Source organism: Hyaena hyaena, unplaced genomic scaffold, assembly GCF_003009895.1.
Source record: "Hyaena hyaena isolate Hyena2069 unplaced genomic scaffold, ASM300989v1 scaffold_1471, whole genome shotgun sequence".
Taxonomy (NCBI): domain Eukaryota; kingdom Metazoa; phylum Chordata; class Mammalia; order Carnivora; family Hyaenidae; genus Hyaena; species Hyaena hyaena.
Window position 1 is genome coordinate 212,915 of NW_024082102.1, and position 16,737 is coordinate 229,651.

At 38.0% G+C, this 16,737-nt stretch overlaps 1 protein-coding gene across 1 annotated transcript in view; it reads left to right on the top strand.

Moving 5' to 3' along the window:
- AR (androgen receptor) overlaps positions 1–16,737 on the top strand; it is a 176,978-nt gene that overhangs the window by 96,218 nt on the left and 64,023 nt on the right. The window contains exon 2 of the mRNA XM_039223851.1: positions 8,875–9,026. Coding sequence (XP_039079782.1) covers positions 8,875–9,026 — 152 coding nt within the window. The remainder of the gene's footprint in view (positions 1–8,874; positions 9,027–16,737) is intronic.

Below are 16,737 nucleotides of genomic sequence, written 5' to 3' on the forward strand. Positions count from 1 at the left end.
CTGTTTGATATTGGTTATTATTTAGATTTTTCAGAGGTTGTTGGATATTCTAGACCCTAGGAAAAGTTAATATACAGAATGTGACTAAAAATATTGCTCTACAACAGAACTCTGGCATAGGAATTATAACACCTGGCTTCTCTCAGGTCTATCTCTGGGATTTCTTCTTGTCAATTTTCTGTCATTTTGTAGGCCCCGAATTTCCCCCTGGACAATAAGACAAATTAAGTCAATGGTTTTAATCCCTCATTGGACATTATCATTAACATTAACTTTTTAAAAAATTGAATGCCTGGACCCCATCTTAATTTAATTAAATCAGAATTGAGGGTGGGAAGTTCCCTTTGGTGATTTTGCCATAGACACAAGGGTGAAAAACACTCAGCTAGATGACCTCCGAGAGTCATCTAGCCCTGACAGGCAATGAGAGGCAATGCCATATAGCATGATAGACAAAGCATAGGTTTTGGAGTTAGCCAGACATGAATTCAAACCCTTGCTCTTACAGTTTAACTAGCCTTGTGATCTTGAAAAAAATTATTCAGTGGCTCTGAACCTCTGGTTCTTTGTTGTAAAATGGAGATAATCTGTGTATCCTGTAGTAGTAGTTGTAAGGATGAAGCACCTTTGACAGTGCTTAACACATAGTAAGCCCTCAGTCTCTTTAGTATCAGAAGTTCAAATGGGGGATGTGAAGAAAATACTGGTCCAGTAAGATTTAACATGTAAATCAAAAACAAGTTGTTTTCCTCATTTCCTGTTTTTATGGTAATGGACTCTGGAAACAAATAATGTGGAAACCTCTCTCAGCCCTCAGATTTGATGACAATGCAGAAAGGAATCTGACCAGTTCTTCCATGGCTGATTGGTTGAGATGACTAGGAAACCATTGGAAAGAATTTGGCTCACAGAATACAGCAGATGTGGCTTGGGAGATGTAAGGACATGACTATAATAAGGATTCATCTGTTCAGCCCCATTTCTGAAAGTGATTCCAGAAGAAAAGGACAGCTTGGTCATTTTGGTGGGACACTGATAAAAAAACAGTCTTGCTGCCATACTTCTAGCTGTCTTGGCATGTTTGTCAGTTGATATAAACTACAGGAAAATGGACATCACCAGTAAGCCTATGACTACTTGTCTCGGCATGTCAGGTTTGAGGGTTGAGTATACATTAGAACTGTGGGCATCTTCATCTGATCTATCCCAGAGTAAATGCTTTACAAGTTATGTAAAACACCCAGCTAGGTTAGTAATAATAGTATTGTACTAGATTTTAGTGCATGGTGAGCATTATTTTCTAGTACCCCCCAGGCAAAGCACACAAGTTTCTCTTCCTTTAGTAACCACCAATCTTGGACCCTTTAATAGCATTTTTCTTGCTATACATTGCATTAACCATTTGCAAACTCATCTCAGCCCAAAACAAGCCTGTGAAAACTCCTTTGCAAACAAGGGCTCTATCTTTCTCATCTTTATGTACCCATCATTTGGCAGAGCTCTTCCTTTATAATGTATGAATAATATGAATTTTTGAATGGATAAATGAATAGTATGAGTGATGTCTCTTCTTCCTCCCTTCATGACACATGATGAGGATTACTGTGTATGTGTGTTGTGGGAGGGAGTGATTTTTGTAGCATGTGAAATATAACCTGGCTTGGAATATAAGAAAGGCTTCCAGTATGGTAGAGTGAAGACTGCCATAAAGCTACCCTTTCATAAAAGCAACAAACACACTACCAAAAATTGTAAAAATCAACTTCTCCAGAACTCTGGAAAGGAAAGAAAATCTAGCAAAAATCTGAGGTGCACTTATTCAAGAAAAATAGATATATGTTCTCTGATCACATGGAAGTAATAAGAAATCAATAGCAGAAGGAAATATGTGAAACTCATAAATGTTGAGAATTAAATAACACATGCCTAAATAAACAGTGGATCAAAGAAGAAATTAAAAGAGAAATGAGAAAATTTTTGACATGAATAATAGCAAAAATGTAACATACCAGAACCTGTGGCATACAGATAAGCTAAAACAGTCATTTAGAACTATAAATGCCTATTGCTGTAGTCTGAATGTTTGTGTTCCCTTTGCAAATTCATATGTTGAAATCCTATACCCAATATAATGGTATTAGGAAGTGAGGCTTTTGGAGGTACTTAGATACAAAGTGGCATGCTCATGAATGTAATTAGTGCTTTTATAAAAGAATGTGATTAGAGCTTGTTTACCTTTCTTCCATGTGAGGATACAAGAAGTCTGCAATTGGAAGAGGGCCCTCACACAACAATGCTGGCACCTTGATCTTAGACTTCCTGCCTCTAGAGCTGTGACAAACTTCTGTTGTTTATAAGCCATCCAGTCTGTGGCTTATGTTATACTAGCCAGAACAGGTTAAGACACCTATATTAAGAAAGAAGATGAGCATTGGGTGTTATATGGAAACCAACTTGATAATAAACTAAAAGAAAAAAATAAAATAAAAAGAATATTTGCATAACCAGTAAAAAAAATTTCACATCAATAACTTAACTTTTCATTTTAGAAAAGTAGAAGAAAAGCAAAATATTGATAGATTAAAGTGGAAATAAATTAAGAGAATAAGAATAATCAATAAAATCATTGAAGTCAAAAGTTACTTTGAAAAGATCAACAAAATTGACAAACCATTAGATTTACTAAGAGAAAATGATATAAAGCACAAATCACAAAATCAGCAGTGCAAGTGGGGACATCATTACATATCTTAAAACAATAAAACAGGATTAAATGGGAACACTATGAACAACCAACCATATGCCAACAAATTACATAACCTAGATGAAATGGGAAATAGTCAAGAAGACACAAACTATGTCCAACTGATGAATGGATACACAAAATGTGGTACATCCATGCAATGTAATATTATACAGAAATAACAAATGAAACAATGATACATGCTACATTGTGGATGAATCTTAAAATATAGTATGCTAAATGAAAGAAGCAAGTCACAAAAGATTGTGATGTATAATTCCATTCATATTAAATGTCTATAAAGAGCAACTGTTTAGAGACTGAAATTGAATTAGGGTCTGAGAGAAGGAAGGAATGGGGAGTGACAGCTAATGGGTACTAGATTTCTTTCTGAAGTCATGAAAACATAAAATTAGTTTGTGGTAACAGTTTATAGTAAAATTGGTTTGTGAATATGCCAAAATAGATTAATTTTATGGTATGTGAATCATATATCAATAAATCCATTAAAAACCTAATTAAATTAAACCTAGGCTGTAACATAAGTATTATATGTCCTTGGCAATTTAGAATAGCAGGAGAATATGGATTTGGGGAGAATTAATGCCTGATTTGAATCCTGGCTTTGTCACTTACTAGCCATATGAACTCAAACAAGTAATTTATTTTATCTAAATTCCAGTTTGCATTATCTTCAAAGGAACAGTAATGATACCTACCTCAGAGCTGGGTTTTTAGAACCTAGTTCTCCTCCAGTCTCTCCTCCCTACCACTTTCTTGTGAGATTATTATAGTAATGGCCTTTTGTTAAGTGGCATGCCAGCAACAGAGTGTACTGTTTAACCTCCAAAATCTCATTGAGCCTTCATAGCAATTTTGTGAACTCTATATTTTTATACCCATTTTACATGTAAAGAAAATGACTTGTTCAAGATTATTTTGTTAGAAAGTGGCAAAAATGAGCATGCAAACCAGATCTTCTACCTATTGTATCTTTCCACTTCAACAAGGCATACTAAATTGGAGAAGTGGAGAGCTATAATGTAAAGTCAGGTAGTACTTTTAAAAGAAAACATGGCTGTCCTCTTGGACAGACACTCATCAAATTTCAAATCTCAGACTTGCAGGGGGAAAGGAAGCTACCAGACTTATGTCATTACTTTGTCAATTTCTCCACTGAAATAACCCTGTGCCCATAAAGAAGTAGGCACAAGAGACCTCTGAGGAGAGAATAACTTTGAACTCTTGAATTTTATTGTAAAAATTCATGTAGAGTTTTCATTATATCCCACAATGTGGTTAACAAACAATATATTTTAAGTTACTAAACATCAAGAAAAATATGATGCTTTTTAAAAGATGTTTGGTGGTTTTCTAAATTTCTTCTTGTTTGAAAAGTGCAGAGATATGTATCAAAAAGATACACTTTCACACATCTATTCTTTTTCCCCTTTATCCACTTGTATTTACCTTTCCCTAAATGTACTAGATAGCCAAGAAGGATGGTCTTTTTTTTTTATTTAAAGGATATTAGACATCTCTCCCTTTATATGGTAAAGCAAAAGGTGAAGGCACCTGAAATTTACAATGCAGCTATCACGTGGCAGGCACAGGGGGAAGGGCTTAACATGTGCTCCTTAATGTAATTCTCGCAAAAGCTCTCTAGTTAGAAAGCATCCCCACTCTCCAGATGAGACAAATGAGTTCAGAGAGACATAATGACTGGGACCAAGGTTCAGTGGTGGATGCAGGATTCCAGGCCACCTCTGCCTGGCTCCAATGCCCTGCTGAGTTGACATTCACCCCTCAAACAAGGAATAGTAGTCTGTAACTTTTGCATTTCACATTGGTTCCACAATCCTTGGAGAATTTGCTTAAAATAGTCAGACCCTTTAAGGTATTTTCAAGTCTGAGAGACAGACAGACAGAGTGAGATAATGTGTAGGTGCTGAAGATTTCTGAGGCCAACTTCTCCATATTTGAGCTGGCATTTGTAGACCTATAGCTTCTAGTAATCAACTTTTATTTAATTAATTGTAAAACTGTTTAAGTGGTATTCTGGTTTAGGAAAGTTCCATTTTATGTGGCAGCATTTTTCCTTCAGACCCATAAAAGTGAATGCACTGCATAAGGATAAGTGAGCATGTACCCCAGGGGAGGCAGGAAGAAATACAAATGTTGCATGCAAATTATGAACTTACTTGTTCTCAAAGCAAACCTCTGCTAAATTTTCACGTAGGATGTTATTTAGGAGGATGTTAGAAACTTCTCAGATTTTTAATTTTCTCTTTCACTATGTGCTGTTGTAGCCATACAAAGCATGCATGAATCATATCAGTTGGTTATGCAGCATAGTAATAAAATGTACAGTCATGAGCTCTGGTTAAAGAATAAGAGCATTTACACCATTTTTTTGTTGTTTACTGCTAGAACTGTAGGACCTAGAATGATATTTGGCATGTAGTAGCCACTTAATAAATATTTTTAAATGAATACATAAACACATAAACTTGTATTCTCCTTCCTTATATCATTAACCGCAGTCTCTCCTTAGAAGTAACCACAATCCTATATTTGGGGTTTATTATTCACTTGCATGTTTATACTTTTTCACATATATATTACCAAATTATAATTTGTTTACTTTTGCCTTTTGGGGGATATGTATGTAATGGAAGCATAGTATATAGGCTATTGTGATTTATGTCTTTTATGCAATATTAGATTGTAAGATTTACCTATGTATACCTGTATTCTGTTCCTCGTTATTGCTCAATTGTATTTTAATGAATGAGTGTGCTGTAATTTATTTATCCTTCCTCCTTTCAGTGGATTTTTATCATTTCTGCTTTTATAAATACAGCTGCTATGACACCATTCCTGCACATGCTTCCTGGTACAAATGTGCATTAGTTTTTCTAGGATAGAAACCTAGGATTGGAACTCTTATTACAGTTTTCATTTCCAATGTCCAAAAGTCAGCCCATGAGGCAGAAGTGAAATGTTCCTTTTGTCTACACTACACCAGGGTCAGTGGAAGCGCTATCCAAAATATTTTTTCTAGAAAGAGGAAGTGTAGGTAGGCGAGACCAGCCTGGTAAGATTAGCAGATATATCAGGACTTTAGTCAAAATGGGTTGTAATTAGGAAAAGTTCAAATTCTAAAATTGTCTTCATTATTTCTCTTCTTCTTCCTCTTCTTTTACCATTATTTTTGTAAGTGTTGTGTTTTATTGAACTCATATCTAATGAACAAAATATTGATGAATTTCTTTAGTCTTAAACACTGATTATAAATTTGATTGATTAGATTATTTTGAACAATTTGAACTGTATTTTAAATTGTAATATGGATACAAATTTCTGTTTCATAAAGTCTCTTTTTAAAAAGACCTCTTATTTATTCAGGTTTCCATGTTGTGTATCTAATATTTATTTTTCAATCATATGTTAAAAATTACTGTCATTATCATTGTCATCTCATTTATCCAAATATACCTTTATGACTTTCAAAAATCATTCCTGTCTTTGAGGTGCTTCCTCATCTGTAGCAATCGGCACTCTGCCTTACTATATCATCTACTATATTGTGTTATAGTTCCTTGCTTCCTGTCTTTCTTCTGTACAAGATAGTGCATTTCTTAGAGGCAAGAATAATATATTGATTATCACAATATCCCCAACACCTAATCCTTTGCTAGGTACATAAGGCTAGATTCTAGGAGTTGAGTTGGGTCCATCTATCTAATCTCAACCTTCAGTTTTATAACATGGCTAGTCATGGATTATGAATAGCACTTTGGAGGCAGATTTATGTAGGATGGAATCTGGCATTCCCATTTATGACATGAGTGGTCTTGAAAAGTTTAATTTTCCTGAACATCAGTTTCCTCTCCTACGATACACAGATGATACAGAGCTACTTGGCAGGGTTTGGGGGAAGATTAAATGAGATGATATATATGAAATGGCCTGAAGACACTTGTGAAAACAAAAAACTTCTGCCGCTTCTCCTTGTTTCATAAATGAGAATAGGGACACATTTTTTACCCAAGGAAATGAAAGTTTTAGCCAAAGGGATAATGTTCTTAACATTTAGCCCATTTATATATGGGAAGTGAGCTATTTTCCTGTGGACCTTGAGGTCCTGATAATTTTGGTTTGATAGGCAGACTCCTGCTGGCTTTCCAGTCAAGGTAGGAAAGGGAGCACTTGTGTGGGAAAAAGATAGCCAGCTGCTGGGTTTACATATCAGCCAAAATTTTTAAGTGCTTTCTGCAGTACTTGGGACTTGAATAAAGGCTAATATTTGTGTCTTATAGGTAAAGTGTTTGTCAAGTATAGCCTAAGAAAAAATATTCTTTGCTCTTGCCCTTGCCAGGGCTGATCCCTGGTTACGGAGGAGAAGATAACATTTCATGCTTTTTTGGATCCTGAGGACTATGCTGAACTTGATAATCAAAGAGCCATGTATGTAGAAACTAAGAGAGTAGCAGAAAGATAATAAGGTAATAGAAACTATGTTGTATTTGGAGCCAGATAGTACTGAGCTTTCTGTCAAATCACTTTGGGCTTCACCTCTCTGAATCTGACTTTCTTCATTTGATGTAATAATGACCAAAAAAAATTGTTTCTCAGAGTTGTTTTGAGGTATAGAAATCACCCAACACAGCAAGCAGGCTGCCACTAAGACTTATTCTCCTTCCTTCCTTAGTAAGGAAGAAGTGCTAAGAAAAAAATATGGCTATATTCCTGTGGATGAGAATATGAGTAATTGCCATCCACCTGAGACAGATTAACCCAGGATGTCACTTGTTGTTGTTTTTTTTAAATGCTTAGACATAGGGCATAGGAGAGAAAAATAATTTGACCTTTGGTTAGTAAGAACAATGTTTTATTTGTTTATGGGAGACTCAGAATTATACATCCATTAAGGTTTTAGGATTGGCTTTCTGACCCTCTCCTTCATATCCATCTGAAAGAACTCAGACACATATCTTCTTAAAGATAGGAAGTTCATACTAGATGACTCCTGAAGCTTCATCCTGTCCTCAGGACCCTATGAGTATTTTAATGACCAAGTGTTGGGATGCTAGCCTGAGTAATTTCCAGCATCACTGTGTATCATTGCCCAACAAGAATCTCAAGTGTAAGGATTTTGCTACTTTATATTGTAGAATGGAGGTGAGGGGATGTCCACATAATCTAGAGAGATGACTAAGGAAAGTGAAGGAATGGGGGGGGGGGAAGACCAAGGAATGGTGGTATGATAACACTAATCATGATCCCTCATTTGTGTATTCATGTTAAAGTCTTTTTATCTTTTTATATAATTTATACTCCCACTCACAACAGTAGTTCAGTAGGATGGGCAATACTATTCCTATTTACCGGTGAAAGTGAGGCTTAAAGAACTAAAACAAAGGATGGGGCGCCTGGGTGGCTTAGTCGGTTAAGCGTCCGACTTTCACTTAGGTCATGATCTCGCAGTTCGTGGGTTCGAGCCCCGCATTAGGCTCTGTGCTGAATGCCAGCTCAGAGCCTGGAGCCTGTTTCAGAGTCTGTGACTCCCTCTATCTCTAACACTCACAAACTCACACTATCTCTCTCTCTCTCTCTCTCTCTCTCTCTCTCTCTCTCCCCTAGAAATAAATAAAACATTAAAAAAATTTTAAAACAAAGGATACCAAACTGCTTTGTTGCTTAGTCTCTTTTGGCTATACGTCTCTCTTTGGATAAGGTAAGGCCATATAGTTGGTTTCATACCATTTAATTGCTTTAAAATTGTTGCCTGACCACATTTTAAGTTAGATACCTTAACCTCAGGTTTCTGTCTTCATCCTTCCCTCATGTAAACATAGCCCATGAGACTGGATGACCCCAGAGAACTTCTTGAATTCCTTAGCAAGATCTAAAAAGGCTCCGTCCACATGACAGGAAACCACACAGACATCATCACTAGAAGTAGCAGAAAAATCAGCTTCACACTGACTCAATTAAGCAAGAAATAATCTTGTTTTATAAATAATAATTTACACATGTAAATTTTCTCCTGAAGACTTCAGTCTTCTATCCTCTTATTTCTGCCAGGCACTGACAAGTGTTGCATTGTTTCTCATGTGTCTTTCCAGTTTGGAGACTGCCAGGGACCATGTCCTACCCATTGACTATTACTTTCCACCCCAGAAGACCTGCCTGATCTGTGGAGATGAAGCTTCAGGCTGTCACTATGGAGCTCTCACTTGTGGAAGCTGCAAAGTGTTCTTTAAAAGAGCCGCTGAAGGTAAGGGGTCTTGTACACTCACTTCTACTTCCCTTTCTCCTTCATCTTATATAGAGACACACCAATCTTCCAGAGCCCAGGATTTTATCATTTCAGAGATAAGGTCACTGGTGGGACCCTCTCAAAGAATCTAAGAGCCTAAATAAGCAAGTTTTCATACTTGCTAGTCCTCTGGCTTCAGCAGCCTTGATAGGACAATATATTCAGTGAAGGCGGTCCCATCTGGTGCTTACAGTTTGGGAGGGTCCTACAAATAGAAGAAAATTAATGAATAGAAAAGATTTAATTTCTTCCCTGTTTGTGTTCCACTATGTTGCATAGTGATGGAAAAATTGTCTTTATTAGAGAAGCTAGAAGTGGAGAAACTCCAACTGAGTCCCCAAACCATTCTCTGTAGTGAATATAGGAATGTTCCTTCACAAAGCCTCCCTGGCCTCAGCCCCAGAAATGAAGCTCTATTGCTCTTCAGCAGACCATCAGTCTATGCATCTGCCTCCTTCTGCTGCTCCCCTTTTGGGGCCTCTTTGCATTAATAGCCCCTAGGTAAGCAGGGATCCAGAATGATGAAACACTTTCATTCTCTCCATAGACTTGCCCTCACGGCCTGTCCATTGGTCCAGCACCCCAAGCTAAGTTGCATCTTATATTGGCTTAAGCCTTGACTTGTTAGTTTTATTTAGCTTAGGACAGTTCATGTCTGATCCTGTACCAGAGGTGCTCAGCCTACATCCTACAGCAAGAACTCCCATTTCCAGACCTTATATATATGCTAGTGACTCCTTCCTTCCCAATCAATCTGGGCTCAAACCTCTTATTCATCTGCTTATTTCCCCATCCTGTACTAAGGGCTTCTTTTCGCAAAGGGACACTGATAAGCAGCCCACAGAGATACTCTGCTTGTGGGCAGACCAAGTTGCCAAACACCAGTATCTACTCCTGCCTTCACTTTCCACAAAGGAAATACTTTCTTCCAAGACCTATTCTTCTCTTTCACCAGCCTAGAAGTATTGAGTTCCAAGTCAGAACCCAAACAGGCAGATTTTCCTTATGTAAGGGCTGTAAACCCTGAGAACAGTCTTAAAAGTGGCAGGTATATAAGCCACATCTTTCACTAAAATGTTATAGCACCCACCAGAGGACAACACAAGCATCAGAGAGCTTTTGGCATCTAGACAAAAGGTGGAAAGCAGGTGCCCTTTACTGGATTTATCATTGATAGCCAACTGGAATGATGATTGTCTTCTCACCATTTTAGCTGGGTGGCAGGAATACTTATAAACTAGAAAGTCATTATTTTGTTTTCTTCCAGTCCCCAAAGCAACAAGAAGACAGCTATAATTTAGTATTACCGAAAATATGCTGCATGTTCCTTCTATACCCCCCAAGTGGCCTATTGCTGCTGCTTGTGCTGGGATAGTTTGAGGTCCAGAGCCCCAGTACCTAGGCCTAGGAAGTTTGGAAAGAGACACAGAGAGCAGTTCCTGCCTTTCTTAAGAGTACTTACAGAAGGATGGCTGTCAGATAAGAAAGCAAGGAATAGCCCCCAACAACATCAGATCACCTTACCCCAACTTCCTCAGTGGAATCTGTTTCCTCCTTCTACCCCACCATCCAGTGGGCCTTGTCTGTAGAGCAGAGAATAAACCAGGGCATCCATCTAGAGACGGTGGGTCAGAAAGCCCAGACAGCACAGTAATAGTAGCCATGTCAGATGAAGAAAGAGTTCAAGTTAGCAACTGAACAAGCAAATACAAGTCAAATAGATTAGATTATATTTGATGTTACCTCTGGGTTTTACAGATCTGGGTCACAATACTGTTATTTTTGGAAAACAGGGAAAGTGATCAAGCATTTTGTAAAAGGGAATATTTTGCTGTCACAACATATTCCACATGGAAGTTTTGTGCAGAAGTTAGAGCTGAAGGAGGGAGGAAGGCAGAATGGCAGCTGGCAGGGATTCCTGGGAGGAGGTGTGATATGATGTGGATCTTCGACTATTTGAGAACAAGGAAGCAGAGAGGGGCAATCACTCAACTTGCAGAGCACTTGGAAATACAGCAAGGTCTCAAAATGCTCTATACCTTAGACTAATTTGTTAGGGAAACTTGGTATTATATTTTTTTTTTTTTTGAGAAAATGAGCCTCCATGGGTTCATGGGGCCAAATATTCTTGACTCTTTGACATACGAAAAAAAAATCACAAATGGATTTCTTGTAAAGCTGTGGATTCCCCTGGTCTACCTTTGGAATATGAACCCCAGGTTCCAGTCTTGAGCCCTTTGAGTGATAGGAGAAGATGGTTTTAAAAAACACGCAGAAAACAAAGCAAAAAAAAATGGCATTTTCTTTCTTCCTCCCGTCTAGAAAACATGGTGGTTGGAGTTTACTGCTGTTGTTATCTCTGTTTGAAGGCAGGGGGCTGTCTTATTATCCACAGAAAACATTTATTGATTCTGTTTTATTCCCCGCTTTTACAATGTGTCCTTATTGCTCAAATGGCCTTTATGACAGTGATTCTGAATCTGCCTTACTGAAACTTGGAATTCCACCTGTCTTGGAGAGAGTGGAGCACAAATCTTTCTTTTCCTCATTTGTTTGTTGTTGTCAGTTAAGTCAAATTGAGTATTGAGAGTGCTGATTACCAATTTATTCATGGTTTCGGAAATCTTTGGACTGGGCACAGGTACAAGACTTAAAAGCCTGGGATGTCAGACAGAAATCCATTTCTAGCTTTGGTAGTTCATAAAGCATGAGACTTTAATGCTGTCATTGGTGCAAGGCTCAGCACAGAGTCAATTGTATTCTAGCCAGACTTTCTTATTGAGGAGGAAGAAGAGAGGGCCTCATATTTTCTCATTGTCAGTAATTCTGGGAGTTGGGGGTGAGGATTAGGCTAGTCTGGGAAGTATCTGAATATTTTGAGATTAAAAATTAATATTGGTGCTAGGCCATGGGGGTAAAATCACTAAAAGCTTTCTGGTTGATGAAAGCTCAGTGAAAGTGTGTGTGTGTGTGTGTGTGTGTGTGTGTGTGTGTGTGTGAGTGTGCGTGCGCATATATGCACACACATGCAGTTGGTGGATGATCTGCGGGCTAGAAACAGGTATGAGGAGTGGGGGGTGGGATGAGCAGTGAGGTGACGGGAAGGCATACTGAATACTATCTAAAAGGCCAGGAAGTTAAAGGAAGGTGATGCCCATATACAGGAGTAGAAGCTTAGAGGAGTTTTAGTTGTCTGGCTTTGGATAATTGATTTCCCTCTTTAGACTTCAATTTTCTCTGTCTGTAAAATAAGGGACTTAAACTATATATTTTTAATATTCCTGTCCGGTGTATATTTTTATGATGATTCTATAAATTCAAAACATTGTCACTATCAAAACTATTATTTGAGCAAACAAACATGCATTTATACCTATATGTACTTTTAGTTTTGCCTTCCTAACAGAGGATGAATCCTAGCACCCATTCTTTTAAAAGTCAATTTTCAGATGAGGATAGCTGGGAAAGTGCACTATGGGTGGCCTAGATTAAAATTGAGGACTCTGAGATTGCCCTTTCCCCCAGCATCGTGACCATAGTTGGATAACTTCCTTTATTTTCCATTTTCTCATCTGGAAAATTGGGATATAAATCCCCATCTTTACCACATCATGTTTCAAAGAAGGTTAATTAGTTCATCATGTACACTGTGTGCTCAAGAATTTACTATTTTTCAGACATTTTCTAGTAAAACATTGGAGATTGTACATCCATTTGTTTTGTACACATGGAGTGCTGTTTGGTACACATCATAAAATCGAAACTGTAGTTTACATTCTGGACTCAAAGAATTACACCATCTTCACTGATGTTTACAATATGTCCCAATTTAGTATTCTTGGCAAATTTTATGTAAGTATGGCTTTGATTCCCTCTCTCACCCCAGGTTTTTGTGAGGGAAGAAATGTAAGTGAACCCTCCTTGAACTCTTTCTGTCCTTTAAATCCACTCTTTCCCACCTCAACTCATGTGGAATTGAATGTTACTTCTTGTTTGCAATCTTGCAGAGAGTTTTTTGTGCTTTTCAGTGTCCTCTTGACTCCCTGGCTTTTTCAGTAACATTTCCCAGGGGCAAATTAACTATGCTAGGAGGGTCTGCTAGCAGCTTCACCAGAGCCCTCATCAGGTACCTTTGGTCAAAGAATTGACTGATCCTGATTGTACTGATCCTAGATATCTTTTCATAAAGTTCCTCTTATCTTTTTATCTTTCTCTGGTTTTTCTATATTTCAAAGCCAGGCTTTAGATCAAGGGTCAGCAATTTTTTTCTGTAAAGGACCAGGTAGTAAATATTTTGGGCTTTGTGGGCCATATGGTCTCTGACTTGACTTTAACTCTACCTTTGTAGCCTGAAAGCAGCCCTAGACAATACGTAAGCTACTGGGTGTGGCTGTATTACAAGAAAAGTTTATGGGCACTGAAATTTGAATTTCATTTAATTTTCACATGCCATTCAGTACTATTTTTGTCTTGATTTTTTTCAGCCATTTAAAACCTAAAAATCATCTACAGCTCTTAATCCACACAGAAGCAACTGGTACACTGGATTTGGCTTGTGGACTATAATCTTTGACTCTTGCTTTAGATGGTCACTTATGTGCTTGCAAAACTGCAGGGTAAATTTAACTCTTTCCAGGGTTCTGGTATTTTAGTAACTCTCTGGATCATCTAATTTTAAGCATTCTTCTGAGTGGCCAGAGTTTGCACATCTTGGTTTTCCAAAATGTCTGGTTTGGTGGCCAGTAAGTATTGAGTATTTTTTACTAAACAGGAAGAAAGTAAGTTAATCTAGGAATACTAGAAGAGGGTACATTTTTTTCCTAATGATCTTGTAGATCACTCTCCTTTGCTATACCCAGAGAAATTGAAAATATTTCATATGTTTTCTAGACTTTGGTACTGTAAATAAACATGTGGATGGCTATGAAATCAATATGAGTGAGTTTTGCTGGATGACACATATACCACAGATGATAAAGAGGAAGGACTTTGGGTACTCTCTGGTACCAAGTGTTATGGAAAAACTTTCTGTCTGTTAGAAAGCAGGGCCAGGGTGGTCAGCTGAGTTATGGATCCGCCATACATTTACCCATGATTCTTTGTCTTTACACATTTGCTGGCTTAATTCTTGGGGTCCCCACAAGACTAGACCACAGGTCTGTAGAATTAATTTAGCTCTGTAACCCATTGCAGTTGACACCCACTTGCGTCTCTTGTTAGTGCCCGGTTTGGGAGCCAGATCAAGAATTTGCCGTTGGTGCTATACAGTGCCCTCTGCCTTCTTATTTGTAGTGTGTACATTTTATGAAAGCAATTAGCAAGAAGTTGCTATGTCACTTCCAAGATCTTCTGAGTCCATTGCTTGATTCCACCTTGTATTACTATTCCCCAATCTGTTATATTTTTAAAGTTCATGTGCTGAAGCTGGGGCTTTTTTTCAGTCCTCCATAGAATCTCTTGGTAATTGTGAAACTGTGTGTGTAGGTTTTTGCAGTTGGCTGCTATTGCAAAGGTAAATGTTAGAACCACTTTTTTTTTCTCAAAGGTAGGAGTTATTTCTTATTTCGATGGACTCTAGTCCCATAGTAAGAAACACTATCCTTCAAAATGACCAAAATCTGTGATGAGCCATTATTTCAAAAAAGAGTCTCTTCAGTTATAATAGCTATATGTGCATACTTCTGGAACCTATTGTTCAAGTGTTTTCATGATGCTTTTCATGGCTAGGCAACTTCTTTAAGCATTCCAAGTAGGCAGGTGAGCTTTGTACCTGCCAGAAATGGGTACAGAAGAGAAAACTTCCTCCTATACAAAAGAGAAAACTGAGAGGTGCCTGGGTGGCTCAGTCAGTTGAGCTTCTGTCTTCAGTTCAGGTCATGATTTCATGGTTCATGCATTTTAGCCCCAGATTGGGCTCTCTGCTATCAGTGCAGAGCCCACTTTGGATCCTCTGTCTTCCTCTCTCTCTGCTTCTCCCCTGTTTGCACTCTCTGTCAAAAATAAATTTAAAAAAGGGGAAACTGAGATTTGGAGGTGAATTACTCTTTATAAAGGTAATAAAGATTAGAATTATCAGTTCCTTTGCTTCTAGTTTTTGTTGCTATTCCTGAGGCACCCCAGTAGAATCACCAAAACTCCTGACAAACCAGTGCCTAGAACAGGCCTGGTAGTAACCTGCTCATGCATTCAGCCAGTAAACATTTACAGGGTGCTTACTACATGTGGGATATTTGGCTCACATACTCAAGATACAGAGCTTGCCTCAAGGAGCTTGGTGATCATAATCCTGGACATCTTTAAATCTCTTTGATGAATTCAGGGCCACTATATCCACTGCCCATTTGAACTTCCCAGCCATCTGAGACAGAAGGCAAAGCAATCCTCTGGTTTTCTAGATAACCAAACTGAGGCTTTGACAGCTAATCAACATGTAGTAAATGGAATAGCTGGAATTTGAACCCAGTTGTTCTGAGTCTGAAGGTAATAGTCACTCTGCTATAGTACAGCTGCCCCTCAAATATATAAACATACTAACCCAAAGTAGAAAGAAAGGGTTGTTATGCCTAGGCAAATAAGAAAGCCAACAGTAAAGAGATGACAGAAGTTAAGAAAGACATTAGTACCATGGGGAGAAACCAAGGAGACACTAAGTAGCACAAATTTGACTGGGAGCTTGTCTTCCTAAGAAAGCCCCAAATACTTAAAAGAACTGGTGATTGAAAGAGCAGTTTCTTCATTAAGAAGGGCCAGGAACATATGAGTCATAGTCCTTCCACTACCTCCTACTCGTCATAGGGATAATTCTGATTCTGATACAACCATCATTGGTACCTCTTCATTTACTCTCATTACACACTCATAGTACAGAAACCATAATTTAACACCTTTTCTCAAGAGAATTTTGCTCATTACCAAGCTAACGGAAAAGCTCAGAGACAGAGCATATACATACAAATGGTAGATCTCTGGTTCCTTGACCCTTGGCCTTGAGCCTTCTCAAAGTGTACCGCAGAATGTTTTCCATGGGGCCAGGAGCAAGATAAATTTATTTTCTTCCTCTTTGATGTCAAAAACAGAAAATACTGTATTTTAGGACAGAGGTTAAAAGTCAGAAAGTCTTGTCCTCTATCAGTGTTGGAAAATTTTCATTTTCCTTTCTCTCCTGGGATGCATCATAATGTGGATGGACCTTGATTTCATTGTAGTATCTTCTTGTGTGCCCTGGAGAATGGGCCTCTCACAGTTCCGTAAGTTAGATATAAATACATTCCTACAGCCCCATGGTACAAGCTCTTTCACTTTCTGGACAGCTAACTCAGCCATGAGCTGTTTAATAAAAAGACTTAAAAGATTTGCAGTGCTTGGAATCACAGGTTCTTAAAATGCTATTCTATTAAACCTTGAATAAAGAAACTTAGAAACCTAAAAATCTGGCCAAGGCATTTTATGGATAAGGAAACTGAGGCTCAGAGAGATGAAATGACTCTTTCAGGTTCACAGAACATATAACTGACAGATATTAGGGCTTCCTAGAGATTTTTTGTTTCTTGCCTGAGGGACTTTCTGGCCTCAAAGCCAATTAGCAGAGCCACAGAGCTACAACTCTTGAAAGCTTCAAGAGTTATGTGAGGCAGAATAATAAACATTTAGAACAGCCCTTGGCTTCCAG